This window comes from Monodelphis domestica, chromosome 1 (assembly GCF_027887165.1).
Source record: "Monodelphis domestica isolate mMonDom1 chromosome 1, mMonDom1.pri, whole genome shotgun sequence".
NCBI lineage: Eukaryota > Metazoa > Chordata > Mammalia > Didelphimorphia > Didelphidae > Monodelphis > Monodelphis domestica.
Window position 1 is genome coordinate 23318100 of NC_077227.1, and position 25745 is coordinate 23343844.

At 38.2% G+C, this 25745-nt stretch overlaps 1 protein-coding gene across 1 annotated transcript in view; it reads right to left on the reverse strand.

Annotated features, from left to right (window-relative positions):
- Window positions 1-25745, reverse strand: part of RTKN2 (rhotekin 2) — a 66504-nt gene that overhangs the window by 27094 nt on the left and 13665 nt on the right. The window contains exons 3-6 of the mRNA XM_007478272.2: window positions 19065-19120; window positions 10361-10414; window positions 8669-8786; window positions 5784-5981 (exon numbers count right to left, since the gene is read on the reverse strand). Coding sequence (XP_007478334.1) covers window positions 5784-5981; window positions 8669-8786; window positions 10361-10414; window positions 19065-19120 — 426 coding nt within the window. The remainder of the gene's footprint in view (window positions 1-5783; window positions 5982-8668; window positions 8787-10360; window positions 10415-19064; window positions 19121-25745) is intronic.

A 25745-nucleotide genomic window follows, 5' to 3' on the forward strand; every position in this document is an offset into this window, starting at 1 on the left:
AAACTCCCTCCAGTAATGCCTGTTGGCACATTCTATGAATGTATTTGTCACTTAGTCCAGGCACTGAAAAGTTAAATGACTTCCCCAGGGTCACACAGCCTATATAGATCAGGGGTACAAAGATCACTTTCAGTCTGAATGACAAGGAATAATATAGACTTGGCATTACCAATAAATATTTTAATTCAAGACATATTATTGATAGGATTTTCAAAAGTCTATCACCAAGGCAGGGAGGTGGCTTAGTGGATAGAGAGCCAGGCCTACAGATGGGAGGTCCTTGGGTTCAAACCCCAGCTGTGTGACCCTGGGCAAGTCACTTAACTCTCATGGCCTAGCCCTTACCATTCTTCTATCTTGGAACCAATACAGAGTACTGATTCTAAGACAGAAGGTAAGGGCAAAAAAAATTATATATATAAATAAAAATACAATATTGATTTTATTATTTGAACATCTTTTGGCACAAAATAGATATGGGTTAAGATAGAGATTCTCCATTTCTAAACCTGTGCTGAGTATTTTAAGCCCAATTCTCTTGGAGGATGTTCAAAAAGTTTAGAAAGTACACTGGGAATTCAGAGCCAAGGTACATGGAGTAATTCCGGGGAGCTCTGCTGACATTTCCCTTCATTTAACTAGAAAATGACTCCTCAAATCCAATGTTGCAGCAGGAGGGTCAACCTAGAAGGGGAGCAGGAGAGGTCTGTGATACCAGGTGGCCACAGGCGCCAAGCAGAGCTTCAGCAAATGCAGCATATTGGGAGCTCTGTCCTGGCAGGGAGTGGGTTGGAGATTATAATCAAGGCCAAGAGGAACAGAGTACTTACAGCTTCAGGGAAGAGAAAGGGCCCTTCCTGAGTAAAGACCAGAGCACAGATGAGGAGAGCAGTGACCATCCCTCTCCCAGGATCACAGCAAAATACCAAACGCTTGCATATCCCAGAATGAAACAGTAGTATGACAGAGAGCTTGGATCAGGGTCTACCTATAACCCAATAAAGGTCAAAGTCAAGAAATAGGCTGGAAAAAAATGAGTAAATAGCGACAACAAACAACTTGACCGCTGTCAGCAGGGAAACCCATGATCTATACTCAATGGGAAAATAAGCAAAGTCTCAAAAGAAAAGGCCGGGGTGGGGGTGGGGGCCAGCTGGGTGGCTCAGTGGAGAGACTGAGGTCCCAGGTTCCAATCTGGCCTCAGACACTTCCCAGCTGTGTGACCCTGGGCAAGTCACTTGACTCCCATTGCCTAGCCCTTACCACTCTTCTACCTTGGAATCAATACACAGTATTGATTCCAAGACAGAAGGTGAGGGTTTAAAAAAAAATTAGAACTGGGAAAATGGAAACTAGTGATCCACTGAGTCATTAGTCAACAAATTCAAAAGAATGAAAAGGTAATTATCTCATTGTAAATGTAAATTTAAAATATCTCATCAGAAACACTGACCTGGAAAAGTTTACTAGTTTACTTACTAGATTATATGAAAGCCGTGATCAAACAATGAGACTAGACATTGCCCTGCTATGTTGGATCAATAAAAACTGAAAGAATCCACTGATTGCAAAATGAAAACTCCCAGAAATATTTCAAGTATTATGGAGGCACAGTGAGGATCCCACTAGATTTCGCAGCCTCCATGTTAAAGGAGCAGACAGAGGGCTTGCTATATAATATTTCAGAAGGCTAGGATTACAACCAAAAACAAACTAAACAGAAAATTTTAATGCGATCCTTCAGGGGGGGAAATGAATAGAAGACTTCTAAGCATTCCTGATACAAAGACCAGAACTGAATAGAAAATGTGACATTCCAACAGAAGATTCAAGAGAGGAATAAAAGGCTAAAGAAGTAAAGAAGAGTAATCCAAGGGATCCAAAAAAGTTGTTTACATTCCTCTAAGGGAAGATGATACATGTAACTTAAGGACTTCATTATTATAGAAGGAATCTACATAGACAGAGGGCATGAATGTGAGTCAATTATATGTTTGGATGATCTCCAGGAAAAAAAAAAAGATGTTCTGGGAGAAACAAAGGGTGGAATGGGAAAAAAATTTCATATACAAGAAGTGTATTTTGGTGGACAAGGTTTGAACTTCACTCTCTTTGGAATTGGTTCAAAGGGGGAACTATATTTGATAGAGAAATCTATCGTATCCAGTAGAAAATAGGAGAGATTTTTAAAACAGACTTAAGGAGGGCCAGGACAAAAAGAGGATAAACACACACACACAAAACAGGATGGAGAGAAATACAGTTAGTAATCATAACTATGAATGGGATGAACTCACCCATAAATTGGAAGCAGAGAGCAGAATGGATTAGAAATCAGAATTCAACAATGTGATGTTTATAAGACACACGCTTGAAAAAGATTGACACACAGAGATTGAAAATAATCTATTCTACTTTAGCTGAAGTAAAAAAAGGAATAGCAATCATAATCTCAGTAAAAGCAGAAACAAGATCTAATTAAAAGAAACTACATTTTGCTAAAAGGTACCATAGACAATGATGCAATATAAAAAAAATTTTTACAAGAACTTTGATAAAGGTTTCATTTCTCAGATATAGAGAATGGAGTCAAATTTACAAAAATAAGAGCCATTTCCCAATTGCCAAATGGTCAATGGATATAAACAGGCACTTTTTAGAAGAAATTAGAGAAACAAAGTAAAATAATCCTGGGGTATGACATAAAACTAATCAGAAATGACAAATGCTAGAAGATACAAAGGATACACTAATGAACTGTGAACTAGTCTGACCATTCTGGAGGACAATTTGGAATTATGCCCAAAAGGCTAGAAAACTGCATATCCTTTGAGCAATACATACTGCTACTAGGTCTCCAAAGAGATCAAAGAAAAAAAGAAAAGGATGTATATGTACAAAAATATTTACATCTCTTTTTGTGGTGGCAAAGAACAGGAAATGTCAGGGGGTATTCATCGATTAGGGAATGGCTGATCAAAATGTAGCATAAAATTGTGCATGGAGTGGTTTCAGAAAGAAAAAAGCATAGCAAAACTTGTATGAACCGATGTAAAGTCAAATGAGAAGAACCAGAAGGTCACTATGCATAGTAACATCAATTTGTAATACTGAGCTGCAGCTAGGTGGACTGGGAGCTGCTAGGGGACTTGTTAGCTGTGTGACCCTGGGCAAGTCTCATTACCTAGCCTTTACTGTTCTACCTTGGAATCAAATCAATATAGAATATCAATTCTAAAATGGAAAGTAAAGTAAAAATGTAAATGATCAACTGTGAAAGACTTGGCTACTCTGATCAATACAGCAATCCTAGCCAGTTACAAAGAAGCCATGATCAAAGATTCTCTCCACGAGGCATATAAAACTGGGGAGGCAATAGCATTCTGTGGCTCTACTATGACCCAGCCCTTGGGCAAGGCTCCTCTTTTCTTTGCGCTATAATTTCGTCATCTAGACTAGATGATCCTTGAGGTCCTTCCCAGCTCTCCCATTTGGTGATCCTATCTGAAACACAAAGCCTATGAAATTTAATCTCTTCCAAGACTAGACTTCAGAAATGAAAGGAGTATTTTCTCCCTATATTTTCCATTGATGGCCATTATTAAATGAGCAAAGAGATTCACACCAAAAGTAGGAACTAAACTCAATGGGCGGTTAAAATGGGTCAATGATGTGCCACCAGACTAGACATCTACATCTTGGTGGTCTAAAACTCTCTTGAAGGTAGTATGAACTATGCAATGTTTTTTTTTTTTAAACAAACATAATGCACGCGTACTCCTGAACACGTCCCCCTTAGTGTGGTCATCTGGGAGCTTGCAGACTTTTCCCAGGGACAGGCCATTCCACTTTGGGTGTGCTTCTTGGATTTGCTTTGAGAAATGAAATGAGCAAAACCAGACCATTGTAGACAGTAAGAGCAGTTCTGTACAATGATCAACTGTGAAGGACTTGGCTATTCTCAGCAATCCAATGATCCCAGACAATTCTGAAGGACTTTGATGAAAAATGCTCTCCACCTCCAGGAAAGAACTGATAAGCGCCTAAAAGCATAGTGAAGCATATTTTTGTAACTTTATTATTCTTGGTTTTTTGGGTCTCTGTTTTCTTTTGTAGCATGGCTAATATGGAAATGTTTTGCATGACTGCACATATATAACCTTTATCAAAGTGCCTGCCTTCTCAAGGAGGGTGGGGGAGAGGGAAAAGAATTTGGAATTCAAAGAAAAAAGAATTGCTAAAACTTTGTTTTCATGTAATTGAGAAAAAAAAAACAAAACCATTAAAGATAAAAAACCTCACTAAAGTCTTTGCTTAAATTTTTTTTATAATATGCTTTCAAAGTCTTCTTAATGACAGAGAGCCAGGATGGATGGTGGAGTAGAAAGAATCCCCACTAAGAAGGCGGGGAACCTGGGCTAAACCTGGGACCTCAGTCAGTCAATCTGTTGGGGCCCCAATTTTTACATCTGGTTAATGTAATTTAGAGCTAGAAGGGACTTAAAGGCCATCAAGTCAAAGGTTTTATAGATGAGGAAACAAAAGCACAGACGTTTTCCCAGGGTCATACAGTTAATAAGTATGTGAGTCAGCATCAGAAACCAGGTTTTCCTAGTCTAGTACCAGGCTATCAAACACACCATCCAGTTAGGGCTTCAACACTCCTGAGGTCAACCCAAACCAGATTAAAATATAATAAATATCTGATATTTATTATATCTAATAACTAATATCTAATTAGATATCTAATATCTAATAATAATAATATCTAATAAAAATATTTAATAAAATAAATTTAATTTAGTTTCAGTTAAATTAATTAAACTAAATTAAAGCACCCATGAACATACAGTGTTAAGTATCTGGTTTTCGTGGTCCACATTCACTTAACTAAAGGCTAGCACCACGGCATTCCATCATGCTGCCTCTCTTCCAAGACCGGGACCAACAGGCAAGTGAAGTTCTTCATTTTAGAGAAACTTATTTAACTAACATTTCCAGGACTGGTAATTCCAGGACTTCTGCCAAAGGGCGAATGACATTAAGTGTATCCAAAGCTCCTTCAATGGCTGGCCAAAGAATGAGAGACCTAATGGCGACACTTGGTGGCCAACAAAGGCACATTTTCCTAAATGGCGCCCTGTTGGCTAATAGCTCACCTCACCGGAAGCAGCAGATATCAGGGAAACACGAAAGCATACAGGGAGCCCTTATGAGAAATACAGACACGAAGATGCCCCAGTCACGGCCTCTATAATTCCTGGCTTTAAAAGGAGTTGTCATTGGGAGGACCCTTAGCTGATTAATTATTGGGACAACAGTAGCTTTCTTTCTCCGTTTGGATTTTTTTTCCCACTTAAAACATCAATGTGAGCTACACAGAGGTCAAAAAAATATTATGTGACATAAAATATACAGCGTTGTTCAGTCTTTTGACAGTCGTGACCATATTGGGGATCGTCTTGGCCAAGAGAGGAGCGCTCTGCCATTTCCTTCTCCAGCTTGTTTTACAGATGAGGAAACTGGGGCCAACAGTATTAAGTGCCTTGCCTGGGGTATTGGGATAATATTGAGTATTGATGACATAGATTTAGAGGTTAGTCATCTAGGATCTGACATAGACACTTAAGTACACAAGGAAACATTTGAATTTGGGAAGACGAGTCTTTCTGGCTCCAGATCTGGGGATGTAGCCCCTGAGGTGCCTTCTAGAAATGCATCCTCCTATATTAAATATAATAGATTCACACCTATTAAAATAGATGTTTAATTAAACTACTTACAGTCTTTCTGGGCTGATGTGAAAGCCAGCGTCAAGGTCATTTTCCCGCTGCATACAATTGAATTTTTTCGCCGTTGCTTTACTGAAAGATGATCTCAGTTTCTTGGCAAATATTCTCGACGTATTTGTTAGACAGGACTCGTCAGCACAGCAACTATAGACTTCTAGCTTTACCTGAAAGTCTGGCCCAGCTTCATTACTAAAAACAAACACGTTCATAACGTTAGCTCAGTTTGAGTGAGTTAAAAAAAAAAGAAAAAATATAGAAATGACATCAAAGACTACATTGATAAGAGCCAAGAAATTTTCCATTGATGTTTTCTTAACAGATATTCTAAATCGACGTTTGAAATCGGCTTCTGTTAGTATATGCTAATGAATCTGATTCTCAGAGTCATTATTTGCTTTACTGAACTATTTGGAGTTGGTTCTGAGTTCAGATTTGGCCCCAGACACTTCCCATTTAACCCCCATTGCCTAGCACTCATCACTCTTCTGCCTTGGAAGAATATTGATTCTAAGACTAAAAGTAAGGATTTTAAAAGAAAAAAAAAAGAAATATTTGGATTAACCAAGGAATAGCTTACATAGAACCTCAGCTCAGACTTATGGGGATACATCTCAATCTATCCCCCCAAAAAACCCCCAACATAAACGGTCTAGGTAATTGGTTTTTCCTGTTATCATTTCTCCTTGTCAATTCTATCATGGACATACTTTTAATATATTTACATTAAATGTCTCATTTCCTGAAATGATTTTATTGCTCTACAACACCGTCTTTTTGATGAAAAATCCTGTGTCAATTTCACCTTCACAAGGCCTTGCTTGTCGGTTTCACCCGAAAGCCTCCGCTGTTGGCAAGCGTCTCCCTCCCCACCCCAGCCTGCCCCTGGCCCCTGGCTACAAGTCATATTTCATTATTTGGTTTCACGGGGTAGGGAGAGACATACTGGAGGATGACGTCCTAAACCACAGAAACATGCTCTTTAAATATGCTCAGTAAAGTTGAGGCCAGTTTGGCCCATTCCAGATAGCCTTTTCCATGACATACAGCCCTTTACAACAGAAAAGTAGAGTGTTTATAACTAACAAGAAAATGTACTTAGGACCTAAATAAATGGATCAGCAGCAGATGCTGCCTGCAGATGGAAAAATGAAAAGCCTTAGAGACTTTAAAAATGCAGCTTTAGCCTTTTAAGATTTAAATGAACAATCTATAGTTTGGATAAACCCAAGAAATAACTTCCAGATATTTCTGTAGTTTATTATTTGGCAACTTTTAAACATACTGTATTCCTAGTAATGACTAACAAATGTCAATATTTAGAGGAAAAACAGATTCATAAATACTGAATTCTTATTAAAAGAAACAATTATCATAACAAAAAGCACATTCTAAAAAAGCATTTTAAACATTGGTGAGGGTTTATTTTTTAAACAATTTAAAATATTTAACAGGATGGTTTCTAGTTGTAAATTATGCTGCTTTTTTCACGATCACTTTTAATTTGCTTTTTTTCCTACAAAAGATTCTGTGTTTTTCAGAGTTTTTGGTTTTGTGACTATTTCACGGCATCAGCAAAATGGAACGAACCTCAGAATAATTCTTGCCTTAAAAAGTGTTAAGAAATATCTGTTAATAGAGGGGAAAAAATAATGCCAGCTTCTGCTTAGTTTCCAGGTTAGTTTTAGTTAGTCACAGATATGAGAGAAAGACCTGTTATATCCACATTTTTGCTCCTGGCTAGCAATAGTGTGAGCAGTCTGAGTTCAGGAAGACAGAACAGGGATTAAAGAATCCCTTGACCCTAGGATCACATGTGTTGGGCTCCATTGGCCCATGGTCATCTTAATGCAGACAATGCAGAATGATGTAAAGAAAGGACATTAAACTCAGGCAAAACTTTGCTATCCATCTTTCCCTTTTTACTTACTAGCTCTGTGATCATAGGCAATTCACTTAATCTTGTTCAGCCTTAGTACACTAATCTGTAAAATGGGGATAACAATACCTGCAGAAACAACCTTTCAAGGTCATGGTGGGGCTCAAACAAGATGGCACATCACTCTATAGAAATGTGAGTTGTTACCATTGTCTGGCCCCACAGAGCGTTCTTAGAAACTTAAAAAACTGACATAAAAATATTTAATATCCATATATCAAGTGATAGATTTGACATAATGAAATCTTTTCCTTCAAAATCTTGTGTGTTTAATTTTACGCAATTCTTCTGAGAAAAGATCCATAAAAGTTTCACTGGATGGGGTTTATCCAGCAACTCTGAGGAAAGGGTGGCAGTGAATGACACCCTTTCAAGTCAAAGTTGTATTATTGCCTTTTTCCCATCACTTTTAAGTCTAAGCAATCAACAAAACAATAAAATCAGTCTTTTGTTCATTTCTGAAATATAAATGCTCAGCTTGAAAATATTAACAATTGGGTCTCCAGAGCCGGTTTGAGCTGGCTCCAGCACACTCGAGTCCATGACACAATAAAGTTAAAAACTGCTCTAATAACAAATATTACCAAGTTCCAAAGAAGTTAAAATTTAATTAGGGGAAGAGACCTAGAAATTGAATCTTTATAAATTTTATAAAAGCTGATTCAATGTGATTAAATCTTTAAATATGCATTATTATGAACATACTATTTCCACAGAATGGATTTTACATTCAAATTTTTAAAAAATTATTCTAAACAGAGACGTATTCTCAGTGTAGCCATGTTATTTTCAAAATCACTTCTCAGCATGTGTCCTATCTGAAGAGTGTTTAAGAAGCTGAAATATATGTTTTAAATAATTCAACTGCTCTGAAATGATTCAAAATGTAAATCCTTAAGTCATGGACTATTATGCCTCTTTAATAAGAAAAGATACTCACAATATAGTTACATTTTCAAAACATAAGTCAGTGACTGTTTTATCGACAATAACCATATCGGTGTCAAAAATTTCAGCTCCCATCTTGAACAAACAAAATACAGCATAGCGCTGCGATCCTAAAAAAAAACAGAACAATTTTAGTAAATGAAGGCTAAATCACAATAATAGGCAATCCTTTACATATGCTAAACAAAAAAGTGCAAGCAGTGACCTCAAGCACTATCCAAAAAAGTTCTTATTTTCATAAATAACACAATACAGCCCTCATCTTATGTACCAGATTTGTGCTAAAAATGTTTGGGTATGACAAGGACTTGTGGGAATTCTGGCAAAAATCCAGACTGTCCTTGGCAGTTATTTCCCAAGAACATAGCAGCTTCTCTATGGAGGAAGACTGGATGCTTCTAAGGAGTAGCAGGGATACAGAAGGTAAGGATGGGCAGGTCACTGACTGGATTAGGTAAGAAGGGGGAGGAAGAAAAGGACAATGACAAATCTCAGGGGAAGAGAAGCTCTTCTGGCCATTGGAGTATTTGTTGAAAGGATTTAAGCATGGCGGTCATAAAGAATTTGGATACTGCCTGTATCGTACTTCATTCACATTTTGTGATTGAATTTATCCAGCAGCACCATCAATATATAATAATGCCTCACTTTTCTGGAACTTAAACTATTCCACAACTTCATTTCATTGGAACACAGCTGAAAAGCAGTCAAGTAAACAGAGATCACCGAGCTGCCAAGATTGATGTTACAAAGTCCATGAACCAATAAAAAGTCCATGCATTTCTTTCCCGGGAGAGTCACTCTCCTAGGGCTCTCCTCACTTCAGACCTGTTTATGCTGATTTGGACATAATTTCAACAAGCTTAGTTCTCTGGTTTCTAAACACACATAGAGGAGGATTTGATGTAGCAAATCAGAAGGGAGATGTTGCTCTAATCATTGGAAAGATGATCTCCCACCTTTGACACGTGCTCCTTTCTAAAGGTGCCTACAATTCCTTAAAGGGAATAATATAAAACTAACTAAATTTCAGACATTTCATGCAAAATTAATCATGCTTAATATGATCCAGTTATTAATGAAATATCAATCAGTAGAAAAATATGCTAATGTAATAGAGAAGAAAAAAATGAACTGGATAAAAGGTCTTTGTATTTTTTTCTTCTTGGGCTTTCTGAACCCATTGACAACAGAGGTGAATGTTATACTAGATAACAGCTGGAAATGATTTGGGGTTAATCTCCGTGACCTTGGAAAGTACATGAATTTGTAAAGACTATCCAAGACGCCATGAAATGCTGAAAATCAGAGACGGAGCTGCAGATTCTTTCTCTACCCTCTGCTACATATTTTGAAATATTGGAATGAGTTATAAATAAGTAAAGAGGCAGAAAAGTATTTCTAGCTGCTAGTCCAATTATAAATATCAACCTTCTTCGCCTCACGACTTATCTCCGATTTACTCTAACCATAACTATAGCTTTGCACATTTTCCAGCAACAGCCCAAAATATGCATAATATGCATAATCCTAATTGGTGGGAAGTTACCAGAGAAGAGACGGAATGGGACTGTTAAATAATTCAGCCAAATTCTTTCAATTAATCAAATGATATCTGCATCTCATTGCAGAAAGAGACCGGCTTTCAATAATCCCACATTTGAATTAGAAAATTGATACATACCTTCTTTATTACTGAAATGATCAGAGTCTTTCCACATTAATGGTATTCGAACATCTAGAGGGAAAAAAAGAAATGACTACGTGGAACAATTTTCTTCCAGACTTCATACCTTGAAGTAATCTAGACTGAATTCCATAATGGAGGCTGACTATTAATGCCAGAAGTTTATTATTTAAATGTCCTAGTCTGAGCGACCGTTTTACTTTTTTAAAAAAAAGTTCAAAATTTAAAATCTTCCAGGCCTTTAATATTAATGAAAGATTACTAAAAATAACATAACATCTCTTACTCAGGAAAGAACTATAATAAATTTACAATGTAACATTTTCATTTTGTGATATTCTGCCCTCGAAAAGTAGATTAGCTACGGGAAAACCTATTCACTGAATTTTTGGTATTAATAACAGATGTAAAGTAAAGGGCAGAAGTATATGATTTCATAGAATCCAGGAATGTCGGCCATAGAAGGAACCTTGGGGTCACCTTGTTCAAGCTTTCATTTTTACAAATAAGGAAACTGAGGCCCATAGAGATTTAAGTGCCTTGTCTGAGAGATAATCCAAAAGTTAGCTTTACTAGAACATATGTTTCTGCCAATCATGACTACGCTTTCATAGTTCTATAGCTGGAGGGGTCCTTGGAGGTCATTGGAGGTGGTCCTTGGAGGTGCATTGTCCAACGTCCCCCTTAGAGGCAGTAACAGTGAATCTGGATCTTCTGACTCCTTTGGCCATTCACTCTTCAGGCTGCACCTCCTTTTATTCCGTAGCTCTCACCAATATTCAAAATATGGATGAGAGGCGCCATGAGGAAATTGATGCAGCTGGAATGATGGGAAATGTCCAAAGCCATTCATTGAGTGACTGAAATGAGTCGCCTTTAACCAACCTCCTTCGATTCCAAATGTGGGATTTTTATAGTTCTCCTTACAGAGACCCCCAAAACTAGGGGATCCCAAATTATTCAGGTTTGAACTACCTGGACAGCTCTCTCAATTTCCCTCTTTATTTGGAAGAGGTAAGCTTGCTTAATAGGGGCTTTCCCTTCCTGCTCTCCAAATCAGGGAAGCACACACAGGCACTGAATGGATGAAATAGCTCTTGTGCCTCAATCTGAAGGAGGACATAGATAGGACCATCCCACTAACTGTCTACAGACAAAGCCAGACGGATGAAATACCTGGAGATTTTTGCCTAAATTATCTAGATAATTGCTTCAACCTTCTACATCAATTTATTTCCTAAGAAACTGCCTAAAGCAGGTCTTTAATCCCTACTTAAAACTTTTTTTCCCTATCATCACTTACCAAGTTTACACATGAAATTTTCACACCTATTAATTATGTCAGTTTTAATTAGTTACAAATCTGTATGGATTTAAGCTAGATACATTTACGAAGTGCTTCCCTTGTAGACCCCAGGAGACCTTGACTGTTCAATTAGAACTTTATCAGTCTGTCATCATCATCCCCTCCCTGTGCTGGCTTCATTTCTATTCTCTGATCTCAATTTAGCACTGAATTTGAGATCTAAAAATCTAAACTAGGAAAACAGGTAAATTGAACTAATTATTCACACTAGGAATGGATTTTTCATTTCTGTGAAAGGATTCCTGGGAAAATCCCTCTAAATTGTAAGCTCCTTTGGCTCAAATAAGCCATGATTCAATTTGTACAAGAGTGTGATTTACAGACCTTTAGGAAATGCATTTATTGCCATAAAGCAAGCCACATCTGTTGAATGTCATCAATCCCAAAGAATATCTACTGGCTTTGGGGAAGATAAAAAAACTAACAGCACTGTTCCTATCGGACAGGGAGAGGGCAGTCTTGCTAATTCTTATTGTCTGAAGAGAAAATGGAAGCAGAACAATGGAGTGAGCAGGCAGACAATTGGATGCTTCAATTATCCATTTTACTTTATTAATGGAGAGCTGACCAGTAAAGGACATGACAGTAATAAGAATTCATGGATTCCTGCACAACAATGGAATCTCTTAAATATGGAACCTTTTAAATAAAATAGTCATTTTGTAATTCACAAAACGCCGCAGCTGATGTCCAAAAATGATCAGATCCAAGAAGGAAAACTACACACATCCCACCATTAAATCTAGGCAAGGGTGAAAAACACAACCATTACCTAAATCCTTCAGTAGCCAGATCTGGAATTAAAACTCTGGATAAAAAGGATTCTATACTGTAGGGGATAAACATGCTTCTATACTATTTTAATTCTCAGGGGGAAAAAATGAATAAAGAATAAACTAATAAAGTAAAAAATCTTTGCCTCTCAAAAGCCAAGGTATATCTTTAAAGTATCTGCCAGGAAGATTCAGGTCCAAAGAAATTCAGGGATTCAATGCAATGAATTCCTATCTGATTGTCACTAGCTATAAATTAGTTATCTCAAAATGGCATTAATTCCACTGGGTCACTCAAAGTACAATTAGAAATGTATTACCCATGTACACTGAAGGGCATTATTTGAAAAAATAATTAACTCAAAATCTTTCTGAAAAATTTTAAAGAAATCTTATTGTTGAATATTTATTAAATCCCTATTTGAGAGGCAGCATTAGAAGTGCTGCATAGAATATAAAATATAATTCCTCCCTTAAGAAGCTTACTCTCTATTGGGGAGCATGTACACAAATAATGGCAAGGAAACACTATCTAAATTCAGAAAATAAAGAGATCCTTTTCCCTGGAGATTAGGGAATATGAGAAAAATAGCTCATAATTTATCAAGTAGAAGAAACAGAAGGACATAAAAAAAACAGAAGCAAAGTACAAATAACAGAGCAAATACAACAGAATTAAGAAGTTCTTTAAAGGATAATGACAAGAGAAGAACCCAACATTAGTAATGTAATGTAATCAACATTAAAAAGCTTTAGTAACCAAGGAAGGGATAGTAACCTTGTTTGGGGTGTTTGAGAAATAGCATTCAGATGGTAAAAGCTGACCAGTTACTAGGGCATTAAAACCTCTTGCCAGCCAAAATGTAATAAAAATTATATTCATTACAGGGTCTTTGAAGTAAATATTAAAAATCAGAAACAAAAAAATCATCCTAAAAACAGGTGAGAAAACTAAATTATAGAAAATCAGCTTCATTAAAGATAATACCATGGCTAACATGAAAATGTTTTGCAGCAATGCACGTGCATAATCTATTTTCAAATTGTTTGCCTTTTTAAGGAGGGGAAAGATTAGGAAAAGGAGGGAAGGAATTGGAACCAGTTCCAAATAAAAGAAATAATTTTTAAATCTCAAGGGAATTTTATTTCTCTAAATGGGAAAGAGGAAAAGACCAAATCACTTAGACATAACTACAATAACTCGAACACTAACAAAATAAAAACCTCTAATTAAACACCAAAATATCCTGATAAGTAAAAGAGAGCTTGACAAAACTGAAAAATCCCCCCCCCCAACCCCTGCCATGAATGAATTAGTTGAGCTAAGACAGAAAACCTAAATTATCAGGTCAAAACTAAAAAAAAATGTGAAAAATAGAAATTAGTAAGAACTTTCAAACTAAAATGGATAAATTTTTACTGAAATATAAATTGCTCAGATTAAAAGAATAGTGTGTGATATTGAACAAGTCACTTAACCACAACTGCCTAGCCCTTACTGCTCTTCTATCTTAGAATAGATACTAGTACAGAAGGCAAGGATTAAAAAAAAATCTGGGTGACTCAAAACAGAGAAAGAAATCCATAGACAAATTCTAAAATATTTATGCAAAAATTTTAAATTAGCATTTAAACTAGCAGTAAAAATTTAAACTAGCAGTAAGGAGATTACATTAACCTATCCCAAGGATCATACATTATGACCAGATCTCCTTTATAAGAGATACAGGGAAATGAGTCAAATTTACAAGAGTAAGAGCTATGCTCCATTGGCTAATGGTCAGAAGATTTTCCATCAATATAGATGCTAATCACATTGAGAGAAACAAATTAAAATAATTTTGGTGTAAAATTAGAAAAGTATGTAAAAAAGGAAAATGACAGATGCTGAAGGAGCTACAGAAAAATGGGTACATTAATTCATTGTTGCTAAAGCTACGAATTGATTGGTTCAGCCACACATTTTGGTACTATGCTGAAAAAATGAAAAAAGGCTTTGACCAGTCCTAGGTCAATACCGGAGAGATAATAAAAAAAAAAATAAGGGAAAGGATTCATATATACAAAAACTTATATTTTGTTAGGAAAAAATGGAAACTGAGTGGGCACCTCATCCATAGGGCAATGAATTAACAAGCTATGATTTAGGAATGTGATGGAAAACTATTATGCTATAAGAAATGAAGGGAGATCTGAATCAACTCATTCAAAGTGAAGTGAGCAGAACCAGGAGAATACAATGACCAATGCTAATTGTATTTAATTCCACTTCTACCAATGAAAGTGGCCTTCATCCTGGGAAGGATAAAGCAAAATTGCTTATAAGAAACTCAAAAAGGTTAGGAAGCTGCCTTTGATGAGTTCCAGTTACTTAATTCATTTTCAATACATCCCCTGGTACTGAGACAGAAATGTGATCATAGAATGACCTCTGAGGAACAACTGGAGTGGGAGGTGCTACTGGCCAGGAGATAGATAGAATGTCAGTGAACCTGACATTGATTTTTTTTTAAATTCTAGAATGGATAAAGAATGATTCATGAACATGACAATGATCTTTGTTTCCAATGAATAATGTTTGGAAATGACCAAATAAAATAATGTTTAAAGTGAAAAAAAAAAGTTTATAACAAATCTCACTGGAGAGGCAAACCCAGGAGAGGAGGCATGGACATAGTCTGGATTTTAGTAAGGCATTTTGACAGTCATTCATGACAGAGCATGAAATGGATGAAACTACAGTTAGGTAGGCTTGGACTAGATGACTGCTATGACACAAATAATGCTGAAATATGGACAAGATGCTGATTAGGCAGTTTCTGGTCAGTGTCATAGAATGGCTGTCCTTGGCCTTGTTCTATTCAAGATTTTTATGAGCGACTCAGATGAGGGCATGAATATATATGCTATATATTTATGAATATATAAATATATATGAATATATATATTATGAATATAAAATCTCAAGCAGGAACAATGCTGGAAAGGGCATATACATTGGCTGGCAGAATAGATATTTAAAGGTCAGCAGGCCAGAACAAGGGGCCACAGCTTTAAGAAGATAAAATTTAATTAGAAAAATGAAGATTAAATATTTCTTCCCAGTATGTAGGCTCTTTTAGTGTCTTCATTGTACTAAGTGGCTTATATTGATTAAATGTCCTTTTTTCATGTTTATAATCTGTGTCAAAATCTGTTCTTTTATCCATTTCTCATTCATCTTATTCTAATAGGTTAGGTGGAATTATATATTACATCAATATTATTTTGTATTCTTTCATCTATTTTAAGTATTGATTTTGACCTTTGCTCTTAAAAACTGCTTAACTGAGACAGAAAATTTAGGAACCTGAATCAAAATTAGACATTTTGTCTGATAAATTATAAAGAATTTTTTTTTGGTGATTTTATTTGGTGCTTGCTCTCTCCAAAGTTCTTAGTGATCTCTGAATTCCTAAATATATGACCTTTTCTTAGTTGCTCTTCTGGTAGTGTGGAATACGCTTTCTTAGATCCTCTACCATGGATTTTCATGACAGATATTCTCCTGATTCTTCTATCAGATGATCATTCCTTCTCAGTACCCTCTGCTAGGTCTTCATCTACATCAGATCTTCTAACCATAGATGTTCCCTCCTTCCCCCCCCCCCCTTTCTCCCTCTCATTAGCTCACATAAGTATAATTACCAGGTCTAAAGACAGCCCTAGGTTATACCTGAAGCTCCAGTCTCACACAGTGAGACTATTGGAAGGATATAAATTAAGCTGTTGTATCTCCCATAGACATCTCAAGCTCAACATGTCTAAAACTGAACTCGTTATCTTTTTCCCCCAAACACAGCCTTCTTTTAAGCTTCCTTATTTCTGTGTAGTACACCACCACCCTCCATCCAATCTCTGATGTTCATGAACTCACTTCTCATTCTTGCATCTCCCACATATCCAACCAGTTGCCAAATTCTGCTATTTCACTTCCACAACACATCTGCCAGCATCACCTTTTCTCCACTTTAATGGTTGATGGACCCTCAGGATCTCTCACCTGCACTAGTTATTTCAAATACTTGAAATTAGTTTCTGAAGTACCCCAAGTCTTTCCCAACTCTATCATGCATATGGCTGCCAAAATGATTTTCCTAAAATACAGCTTGAGCAAGTCACTCTCCCACCCTAGCTTTAAAGATAAGCTCCTGTTTGGCATCTGAGGTCCTTCAGGGCTCCATCTTTAGCAAATATTTTCCTATACATTATAATACAGCCAAACTGGCCTTCCACTGTTCCTTGTACACAGCGTCTCATCCCTCACCTCTTGCCTTTGCCATGCATGCTCTCTCTTTTCACTTTTGTCTCTTAGAATCCCTGGTTCCCTTCAAGGCTCAGTTTGGGGACCACCTTCTACACAAAGCTCTTCCTGATCCCCCAGATACAGGCACGTTCTTCCCAGAATCATCCTGTGCCCATGGGAGTGCTATCACCTCCAGCTGGAGTAAGCAGCTCCAGCGCTCTCACTTTTGTCTTGGTGTCAGCCTGGGTGCAAGGCACAGTCTTCATAGACAAAATGCCTGCTGGCTCATTCTACAAGACTTTGTTCTTCATGTAAGGCCATCCTTTCCCCATGCCCACTTTTGCCATGGAATCCTCTAGGTGTTGATCTGATAATCAGGGATTTGTAAAGTTCTTTGTAATCTCTAACTCCTCATTCTCTAAACCAAATGTCAGTGCATAAACAACAATTACTTTCACAGGGGCCTTTTGGAAAATGCCTATGTGCACTGCATTGGAAGAGGATTAAATGTCAAAAAACTGGGTGTCTTGGTGTCCTTGTCCATACAATCTTTATTAGTCTCTTCAAGGGAAACTTGTGAGTCATTCATCTATTGAATGGCAACTTCCTTTTGGTCTGCTTTTAAGTCAAAAGAAAAGGTCAAGATTTGGATGATTCATTCCTTCTGAAAGGAGGTCCAATGGTTGGTCATCGATAAGGATCTCTGGCTTAGAATAGTAAGAGCTGTGTTAATCTGGAGAATACTCCAAAAATGGGGATTCTTCTTTTTCTGCACTCACAGTGGGCAGGAGGAATGGGGCTGCCCAGAGCTACTTCACAGTTTTCTTTCTGGTTTGTGTGAATTTTAGATTAACTCCACCCTGCTTAGTCTTTAGAATTCTAGCAACCAGGAATGTATACACCCCCACTTAAGGATTAACTGTTTTGGAGAATGGCCTATGACTGACATGTGCTAGCAAGTGACAAATCAAAAACAACTGACAGACCCCCTGGGCTATCCTAAATCAAGCTTAAGTTTGTGAGACGCAAGAAGTGATGTCAAGAATGGCCTATTTATTTCACATCACTTCCTCTCTCTGGGCTCTTACTCTCTTAGTGGCATGGGGAGCTCCTGGCGGGGTTTGGCGTTTGGGGCTTGGTGGTGAGGTTACTGGGAGAAGCTTTGTAGCGTGGTTTAGGTGAGGCATCTTCCCTGAGCAATCTTGGTGAGTGGTTAGGCTGGAAAAATCTTATACCCTTTCCTCTCTCTTTCCTCTTCTAAATGTCTTCCTTCTATTGTAATTAAACCACCATAAAAATCCCAAACTGACTTGAGTATTTTATTGGGATTGAATTTTAATCTCTGGCCGCCACTAAATATATTTGGTCAACAACCATAATTTTACCCTTAACAGTTGTTGTGGCCAGGCTAATGGTCAAGATCCCTCTGAACTTTTCTAGGTTGGTTGGAACTAAGAAGTCATCTGCCAGTGAGACCTCCCTGGTAGCTTTTAACAACTGGTAAGTCCCTGCCAGAGCTGGCACTCCCCTGACACAGGAAGCAGGTCACATATCCGTGCCCCAATGAGGCATCTAAGTAGGAAAAACCTACTGGCCTTAAAATAAAATAAGTGATAAAAGAATCTTCTGCTACCATTGGCTCAAAACTCAGTCTTCCTCAGATGCTTCCCGGCTGTGAAACTCCAGACCAGGCACTAAACCTCTGAGCCTCAGTTTTCTGACTTGGTAAACCTTAATGTGCCGTCTATACGTCAACTAGGGTTATGTTCCTTGGAGGGATTTGTGTAGACACTGGGTGACCCGGGGAAGATGGATGTGGACAGGATTTCTGAGTAGGGGGTCTGACCAGGTTTAGTAAAGGGGGGTGAGGGGAGTGGGCTGTGCAACTAGCCCAAAGCAATGGATGGATACGGATATTTGTGTTGTACAAGGATAGGAGGGCTACTGGAAAGGCAGGCTGGGACTTCATGGGACTGGCCTGGAGCTCTAAGATTTAAATTTCAGAAGTTTTAATCAGGAGGACAATGGGATGAAAAGGGGGTTTTAAGAAGTTTAATCTGAGCTTCCTCATTGGGTGACCTTAGGCAAGTCACTTAACCCCCATTGCCTACTCCTTACCACTCTTTTGCCTTGGAATAACACACAGTATTAATTCTAAGATGGTTAATCTGAGAGCCTTACAAAGAATTCAGAAGACGCTCTGCCTTTTTAGTAAGTTACTCTACCACAAATAAGGTCATTAGATTTATTGATCATGAACACCCCCGTATTGCGTACCTGAGAGCGCAACCTTTCCTTTACAAGCCTTACGCGCTTCCGCTTCATTCCTGCATCTGTGAAAAGGAAAAAGCAACTGAATTATTATACTGTCCATGGATAGATCTGACCTGATTGTAAGTGACTTCGGAGGAGAGATCTGGCCACTGTTGAACGAAGGAAGTCTACAGTTTAAAACCATCCTCTTTTCAGGCAATCAGCTCCCAAGCTTGAAACAATATAGTAACCTCCCCCTTGAGTCACTCACTTCTCATACTCGGGGGTCCGGCGAATTTTAGTTCATTTCGAACCCTTTCGGTCCCCCGGGAGACTTGAGTTGATGAGCGACAGGGAAGATTTAGAGAAGGACACGGGTCAGAACTGCACAGGGGGAGAAAGGCTGGATGGGCAGCAGCAGAGGGGATACATGACCCCTCTCCCAAGCTAGACTAGAAGAGCTGGGACCAGTCCCAAAAGCCAGGCATCAGCCTCATCGCATTATGATCAGATCTCAAATAAAATACCTTTTATAGTATATAAAAGGAAATTCATTTTCCTTTGAAATAGAATTACCCATTCATAAATTCAAACTCCTATCTTTTTGACATATAAATGAGATTTCTTTCAAATTTCTGTAATAATAAGCAATGAGCAATATAATCCATCAAAATATGAATTTCACTGGAGATAACGGGAAGGCCTAATAAGCCAGGTAATTTAAACAGCTGAGTAGATGCAATGGAAGGGTTTGCAAATTATTCTAAAGTTGAAATCCATTAAACCTAATTATGAATGGCATCTAGATGAATATGGCGGGTATGCTCAGGTAGGTAAAGGTTACTAGTATTTATTCCCTAGCCTCAGGTATTTTTTTTCTATTCTTCCAATCCCTCAAAACATGACAGCAGCAGACTATAGTGTTTTTGAGTAGTTATAGTTTTTTAATCCCTTTACCTAATGTCTTAGAACTGATCCTAAATATCCACTCTAAAACAGAAGGGAGGTGAGGAGCTGGGGATTGGGGGGTTAAGCGATTTGCCCAGGAAGTATCTGAGGTCAGATTTGAACCCAGGACCTCCCCTCTTTAGGACAGGCATTTTCTCTATTGTGCTCCCTAGATGCCCCCAGACTATAGTTTTCTGGGCTGCTTTCTAGCCACAGATGCCCATCATTTTCAAATTATTTGTATGGAAAGTCAATTTATTGAATATATATCTTGATGGGTATCCACCATTCACTGTAAAATGTCACTACAGAAACAGGTTTTTTCCATCCCTAAAGCTATCACAAATGAGTCATAAAATCGGTTAAAAGGGTCTTCCACGTCCACTGACCTAACTTCCAATGTTATGCTCCACGTTAAAGGCCAACAAGGTTGAGGAGAGCCCACAGAAAACGACTCCCTATTTAATGCATTATTCAAAGTCCCCTCCATAGGTCTCTGTTTGTCCTACATTGAACCTCGCCCCGCGCACCTGGTTAGACCCTCCTGGTCCTGCCTCCCTTCGGGGCAGAGTCCGGTCCTTCCTGGCCCTTCCCAACACGCAGGACAAAGGACTGAATGGGAGGAGCCAGACGTGCTCCCTCCTGGAAGGGCGAACGCAGGCTAAGAGGCACCAACCCAACCTTCAGCATCCAAGGGTAGACACAGCCCCATGATGTGGGCGTGAAGGCGAAGACGGCAGCCTCCATGGATAATGAGACGGGAAGGGAAGAGCATCGGGCAAAGGGATTCCCCTGGAGCTCCCGAGATCAAAAGACTTGCAGCGAGGGGTGTACTTGACTGAGCTGGCCCTGGAGGGCGAAGGAGAATTTCAACAGGGAGGGAATGGGAGCCTGGAAAGAGGCAGAGGCAAGAGAGGACAAGAGGAGATCGGAAAACCTCTTTCTCTGAGCCATTTGCCTAGAAGCAGTATTAAAAGAAAGTGTTGTGAAATGAACTGGGCAGGGCATCGAATGCCAACATAAGGAGGTTATTGATTATTTGGGCAAGCATGTGGAGCTATTAATGGCTTTTGAGGTAATTCATAAGATATTTCTATAAGGAAGACGGAAGCAGTGCTACGAGAGAATAAGACAGGTGGCTCAGTAGATTGAGAGCCAGGGCTAGAGATAGGAGATCCTGGGTTCAAATCTGGTCTTAAGACACTCCCTAGCTGTGTGACCTTAGGCAAGTCACTTAACCCTAGCCTTACCACTTCCTGCTTTGGCACCAATATTGATTTCAATTTGATTTAAAGATGGAAGATAAGGCTTCAGAAAGAAAGACTGTTACAAATATCTGAAAGCCTGAAGAAATTTGAGCAATTCAGTAACCGTCCATGATTTCGGAGGACCACTGAAGAATGTAGGTGAGGGATTTAAGATGCACAAGACATCTATTTTTAGACATGAGCAATGAATGAGGGAATTTGGTTTCATTCTGGACATTTCTTACAAAGTTTTAAATTTTTTTTTACAAAAATGGGAAGAGAAAATAAATGCTTATTAATTTAGAAAAAATAAAAATTTTAAAATAAAAGAACACAATTTTGTTAAAGGATTTCCTTTAGTTCAAACCTACATCTTCCTCTGCAGTCTGAATTGGACCTAGTTCTGCCCCCTGGAGTAAACAAAGCTAGTCTGTCTTCAAATATCTGAAAACTGGTCCTCACCACCACCTCTTCTCTGCTCCCTAGAAGCTCCTCTGGTTAAAGTTGCCAGGCATGGTCTCCCCTTTGTCATCAGCGCCCTGGCCCACTTGCCTCTGAACACATTCCACTTTGTCCTTTATGAAATGTGGCCCCCGGCACTGAGCACAATACTCCAGATACACTCTGAACATCTCCCTCATTCTGGACAACATCCTTGTCTTGATGAAGCAGAAAATCACATTCCTTTTCTTGGGTGTCTCATCACCTATCTAGATCCTCTGAGCTTGCAGCCTACCAAATCCTCTGGCTCTTTCTTCTCTCATCTTGTCCTTATGAATTTACTTTGCAATCACTTCTAAGGCTTCACATTTGTCCGTATTAAATTTCTAGCTTCTTGAGATCTTTTGGAATCCTGATCGTCACACAGAGTATCCGCTGTCCGTGCTATCTCTGTGTCATCTGTAAATTTGATGAGTATAACACCTCCATCCAAGTCATAGACAAAAATGAAAAGCACGGACCTAGGCTCCCCGGGGCAAGCCACTAAGGGACTGCTCTCCAAGTTGACAATCTACAAATATGCCGAAATTACTAACCTCCTTCCAGTGAATTTCTCCATAATAATATTTTAAAGACCTAAGAAAAGGGCAGCTAGGTGGCTCAGCGGATAAAGTTCCAGGTCTGGAGATGGGAGATCTTAGATTCAAATCTGGTCTTGGAAACTTCCTAGCTAGGTGTCCCTGGGCAAGTCACAAGCAACTCTCATTGCTTTCCTCTTAAGATTAGTACTGATTGACAGAAGGTAAGCATTAAAAAAAAAAATCACTAAAATGACATAATATTGGGAAAATAGGAAAATAACATTATTATATCTATGTTTTGGTTTTTGGTTCATTTATTATTTAATTGTCAGGTCTCCATTTTTCTATATCTTTTGTTAGTAATCCCTGAATGGGATTACTACTTTTATTGCATTATATTTGAAATATCTCTGCATTATGGCCAATTTTTGTAAAAGTTATCTATGGGGCTTAGCAGTATGTATATTCTTTAGTAGTGCCATTGAGAATGTACCACAAGCTTTTGATTTCTAGTTTATCCAACAATTTATTCTATATTTCCCTTATTTACCTTTCTATTCTATTTGTCCAAAACAGAGGACACTAAAACATCCTGGCATTACTACACTACTGTTCATTTACTTATAGTTCCATTAATTTTCCTTAATGACTTTAGACGCTGAGGCATTTGAAGCGTATAAGGTTTATACATTATTCTATTGTCTGATTTCTTTCAAAATAATTAAATCAAAAATGAAAATATAGAAAACAGATATAGGAAAAGCCTTTGACGAGTACAACAGGATTTTTTGTTCAAAATCTTAATAAAGGCATAGGAAAACCTTTAAAAATATCATAAAAATTCTTTAAAACTGAAAGCAAGTATCATTTAATGAAAATATACTAGAAGCTATTCCAATAACTATAGGAATAAAATAAGGAAACCCGTTATCATGTGATGCAAATCTGGGGATGCTCCTCATACTATGGCAAGAGAAAGAAATCAAAAGCATAAAGATAAGTAAGGAGGAAGTGATGCTATTCCTATTAGCTGATGACAAATGCTTACCATGTATGTTAGGCAAGATGCTAAGTACATTAAGGTAGATGCTATTATTATCATTCCCATTTTACAGTTGAGGAAACTCAGGCAGACAGCAATAAAGTGATTTGCTCAGGGTCATATGGCTAGAAAATAAATATTTGATCAATCAAAAGGTCAAATTTGAATTCAGATCTCCCTGATTCAGCCCAGTTCCTGGCAAGGCAGGAGTTGTATTTTTTTTAAACCCTTACCTTCTGTCTTAGAATAAATACTAAGTATTAGTTTCCAGACAGACAAGAGGTAAGAACTAGGCAATGGGGGTTAAATGACTTGCCCAAGATCACTCAGCTAAGGAGTATCTGAGGCCAAATTTGAATCCAGGATCTCCCTTCTGCTTGCCTGGCTCTCTATTCACTGAGGCACCTAGCTGCCCTTTGGGCAATCCTTTCCTACATAGACCCCAAGAGGATAGAAAAAATCTTTCCCATGAGTTGGAATTAGCATGTAGGAATATCTCTCTAGTGCATTCCTGATGGGTCCAGATCCTGCTGAATTGCTCACATGGGCATAGAATATTCCTAGAAATAAGAAAGGAGGAAGTGGCATGGGGAGCCAGAAGATAAAGCTCAGACTTGGAATCAGGCTGACTCGGGTATGAATCCTGCTTGAGACACAGTATCTAGTGAAGTGACTCCAATTAAATTACTGAATGTCTCTGAGTCTCAGTTTGCTCTTCTCTAAAATGGGTCAATAAAAGTAGTCACTTTCCAGAGTTCCTCTAAGGATCAAATGAAATATTTGAAAGCTCTTTAACCTTAGCTAGTATTATTTCTCCGATATAAACGGACAAAAAGTCATTTCTCAATAAAGGGTCACAAGTTATGAACAAACAGTTCTCAAAAGAACTGGCAGCTATTAAGAACCATATGAAAGGAGGTTCCAGATCACTAATGAGAAGGGCAAATGCAGCAAGCGTGGGGTGTCACCTCCCAGCCTCCATACTGACGGGAGCCCAAAGATGGACAGCTTGGAGCTGTGAAATGGTACCACCATTTTTGGAGGCAATTTGGAATTATGTAAATAAAGTGAGTCACAGACACATCCTGATTGTGCCCAGAGATTCCTCCACTATATTCACACCCAAATATTTATAGCGTCACTTTTTGGGGGAAGGAAAGAATAGGAAACAAGGAATACACCCACCAACTGGGGAATGGCTAACTAAATTGTGGCATGGATATAATGGGGTATTAGAGAAATAAGCATGCAAAGATTTACGTGGACTCATGCGCGGTGGAGTCTGCACAGCCAAGGATTATAGGCAGCTAGGATAATAGAGTTCAATAAAGAGAAGAAAACTGAATTGGCGGGGGCAGTGGGATGGTTCAGTGGATAGAGAGCTAGACCTAGAGATGGAAAGTTCTAGGTTCAAATCTGGCCTGAACTTCCTAGCTAGGTGACCCTGGGCAAGTCTTTTAACCCTCATTGTCTCGCCCATAACTGCTCTTCTGCCTTAGAACCAATATATAGTACTGATTCTAATATAAGGTAAGAGGTATAAGGATAAGGTAAGGGTTAAAAAAAAAAGTAAATGTTTGCAAAAGGACAGAAAAGCCCCAAAGAAATGACATTCACCTCTTTGCAGAGGTAGAAGATCAACAGGTGGCTGGCACATGCTGTCAGTGTTGTCAATATACTGATTTTTTTCTCTTTTTTCTTTAAAAATATTTCTTATATGTATGGGGTGGTTTTGAGGAAGGAAGACTGGGGAAAATCTTGATTATAAAAAAGGAAAGGAAAGGGCAAGGAAAGAAGTCAGCATTTGCCTCTTCTGGAACTCCCCCCTTTTCCACAATTGTTCAGATTTTCCAATCCAAAGGAAAAAAATAAAGATCAAAAAAGGAAATGTGAAATGTTGGCCCAGAACAATCCCTGTTGATTCCAAGTGATGACTGGATCCTTTTTGAAGTCTTCACAAGCCACCGATTTAATAATTCATCCAACTTTTTCCCAGGAATTGGTGTCCATTGGATGAATCTAATTTCTTTTTCCTTGTGAAAATTGGGATGTTCGTTAGCATGATTCCAGGTTCAAGAAGGCTCCACATTTTTCTTTAGTCCACAAAGATCAGAACCCAGATGGCCATTTAGCAGAAACATCAACATGATGTTACCATCTTCCTAAGATGTAATGTTTCTTTTAATGATTCTTTTAATGTTTCTTTTAATGATTCTTTTTTAAGGTCATCTGGAGGAGGTCAAAAAAATGCAGAAGGAAACAACTAACTTCCTAGAAAAATCAGGACTCTAGAATTCTGTCTTACTTATATAGTGAATGACCTTAACCTCTGAGGTCTTCTCAAAATGGGTGTTTGTTTTATGTATTTAAGCAGCAAGATGTCATAGTGAGTTGAGGATCAGATGTGGAGTTAGGAGGACATGAGTTCAAATCTTGATTGATACAT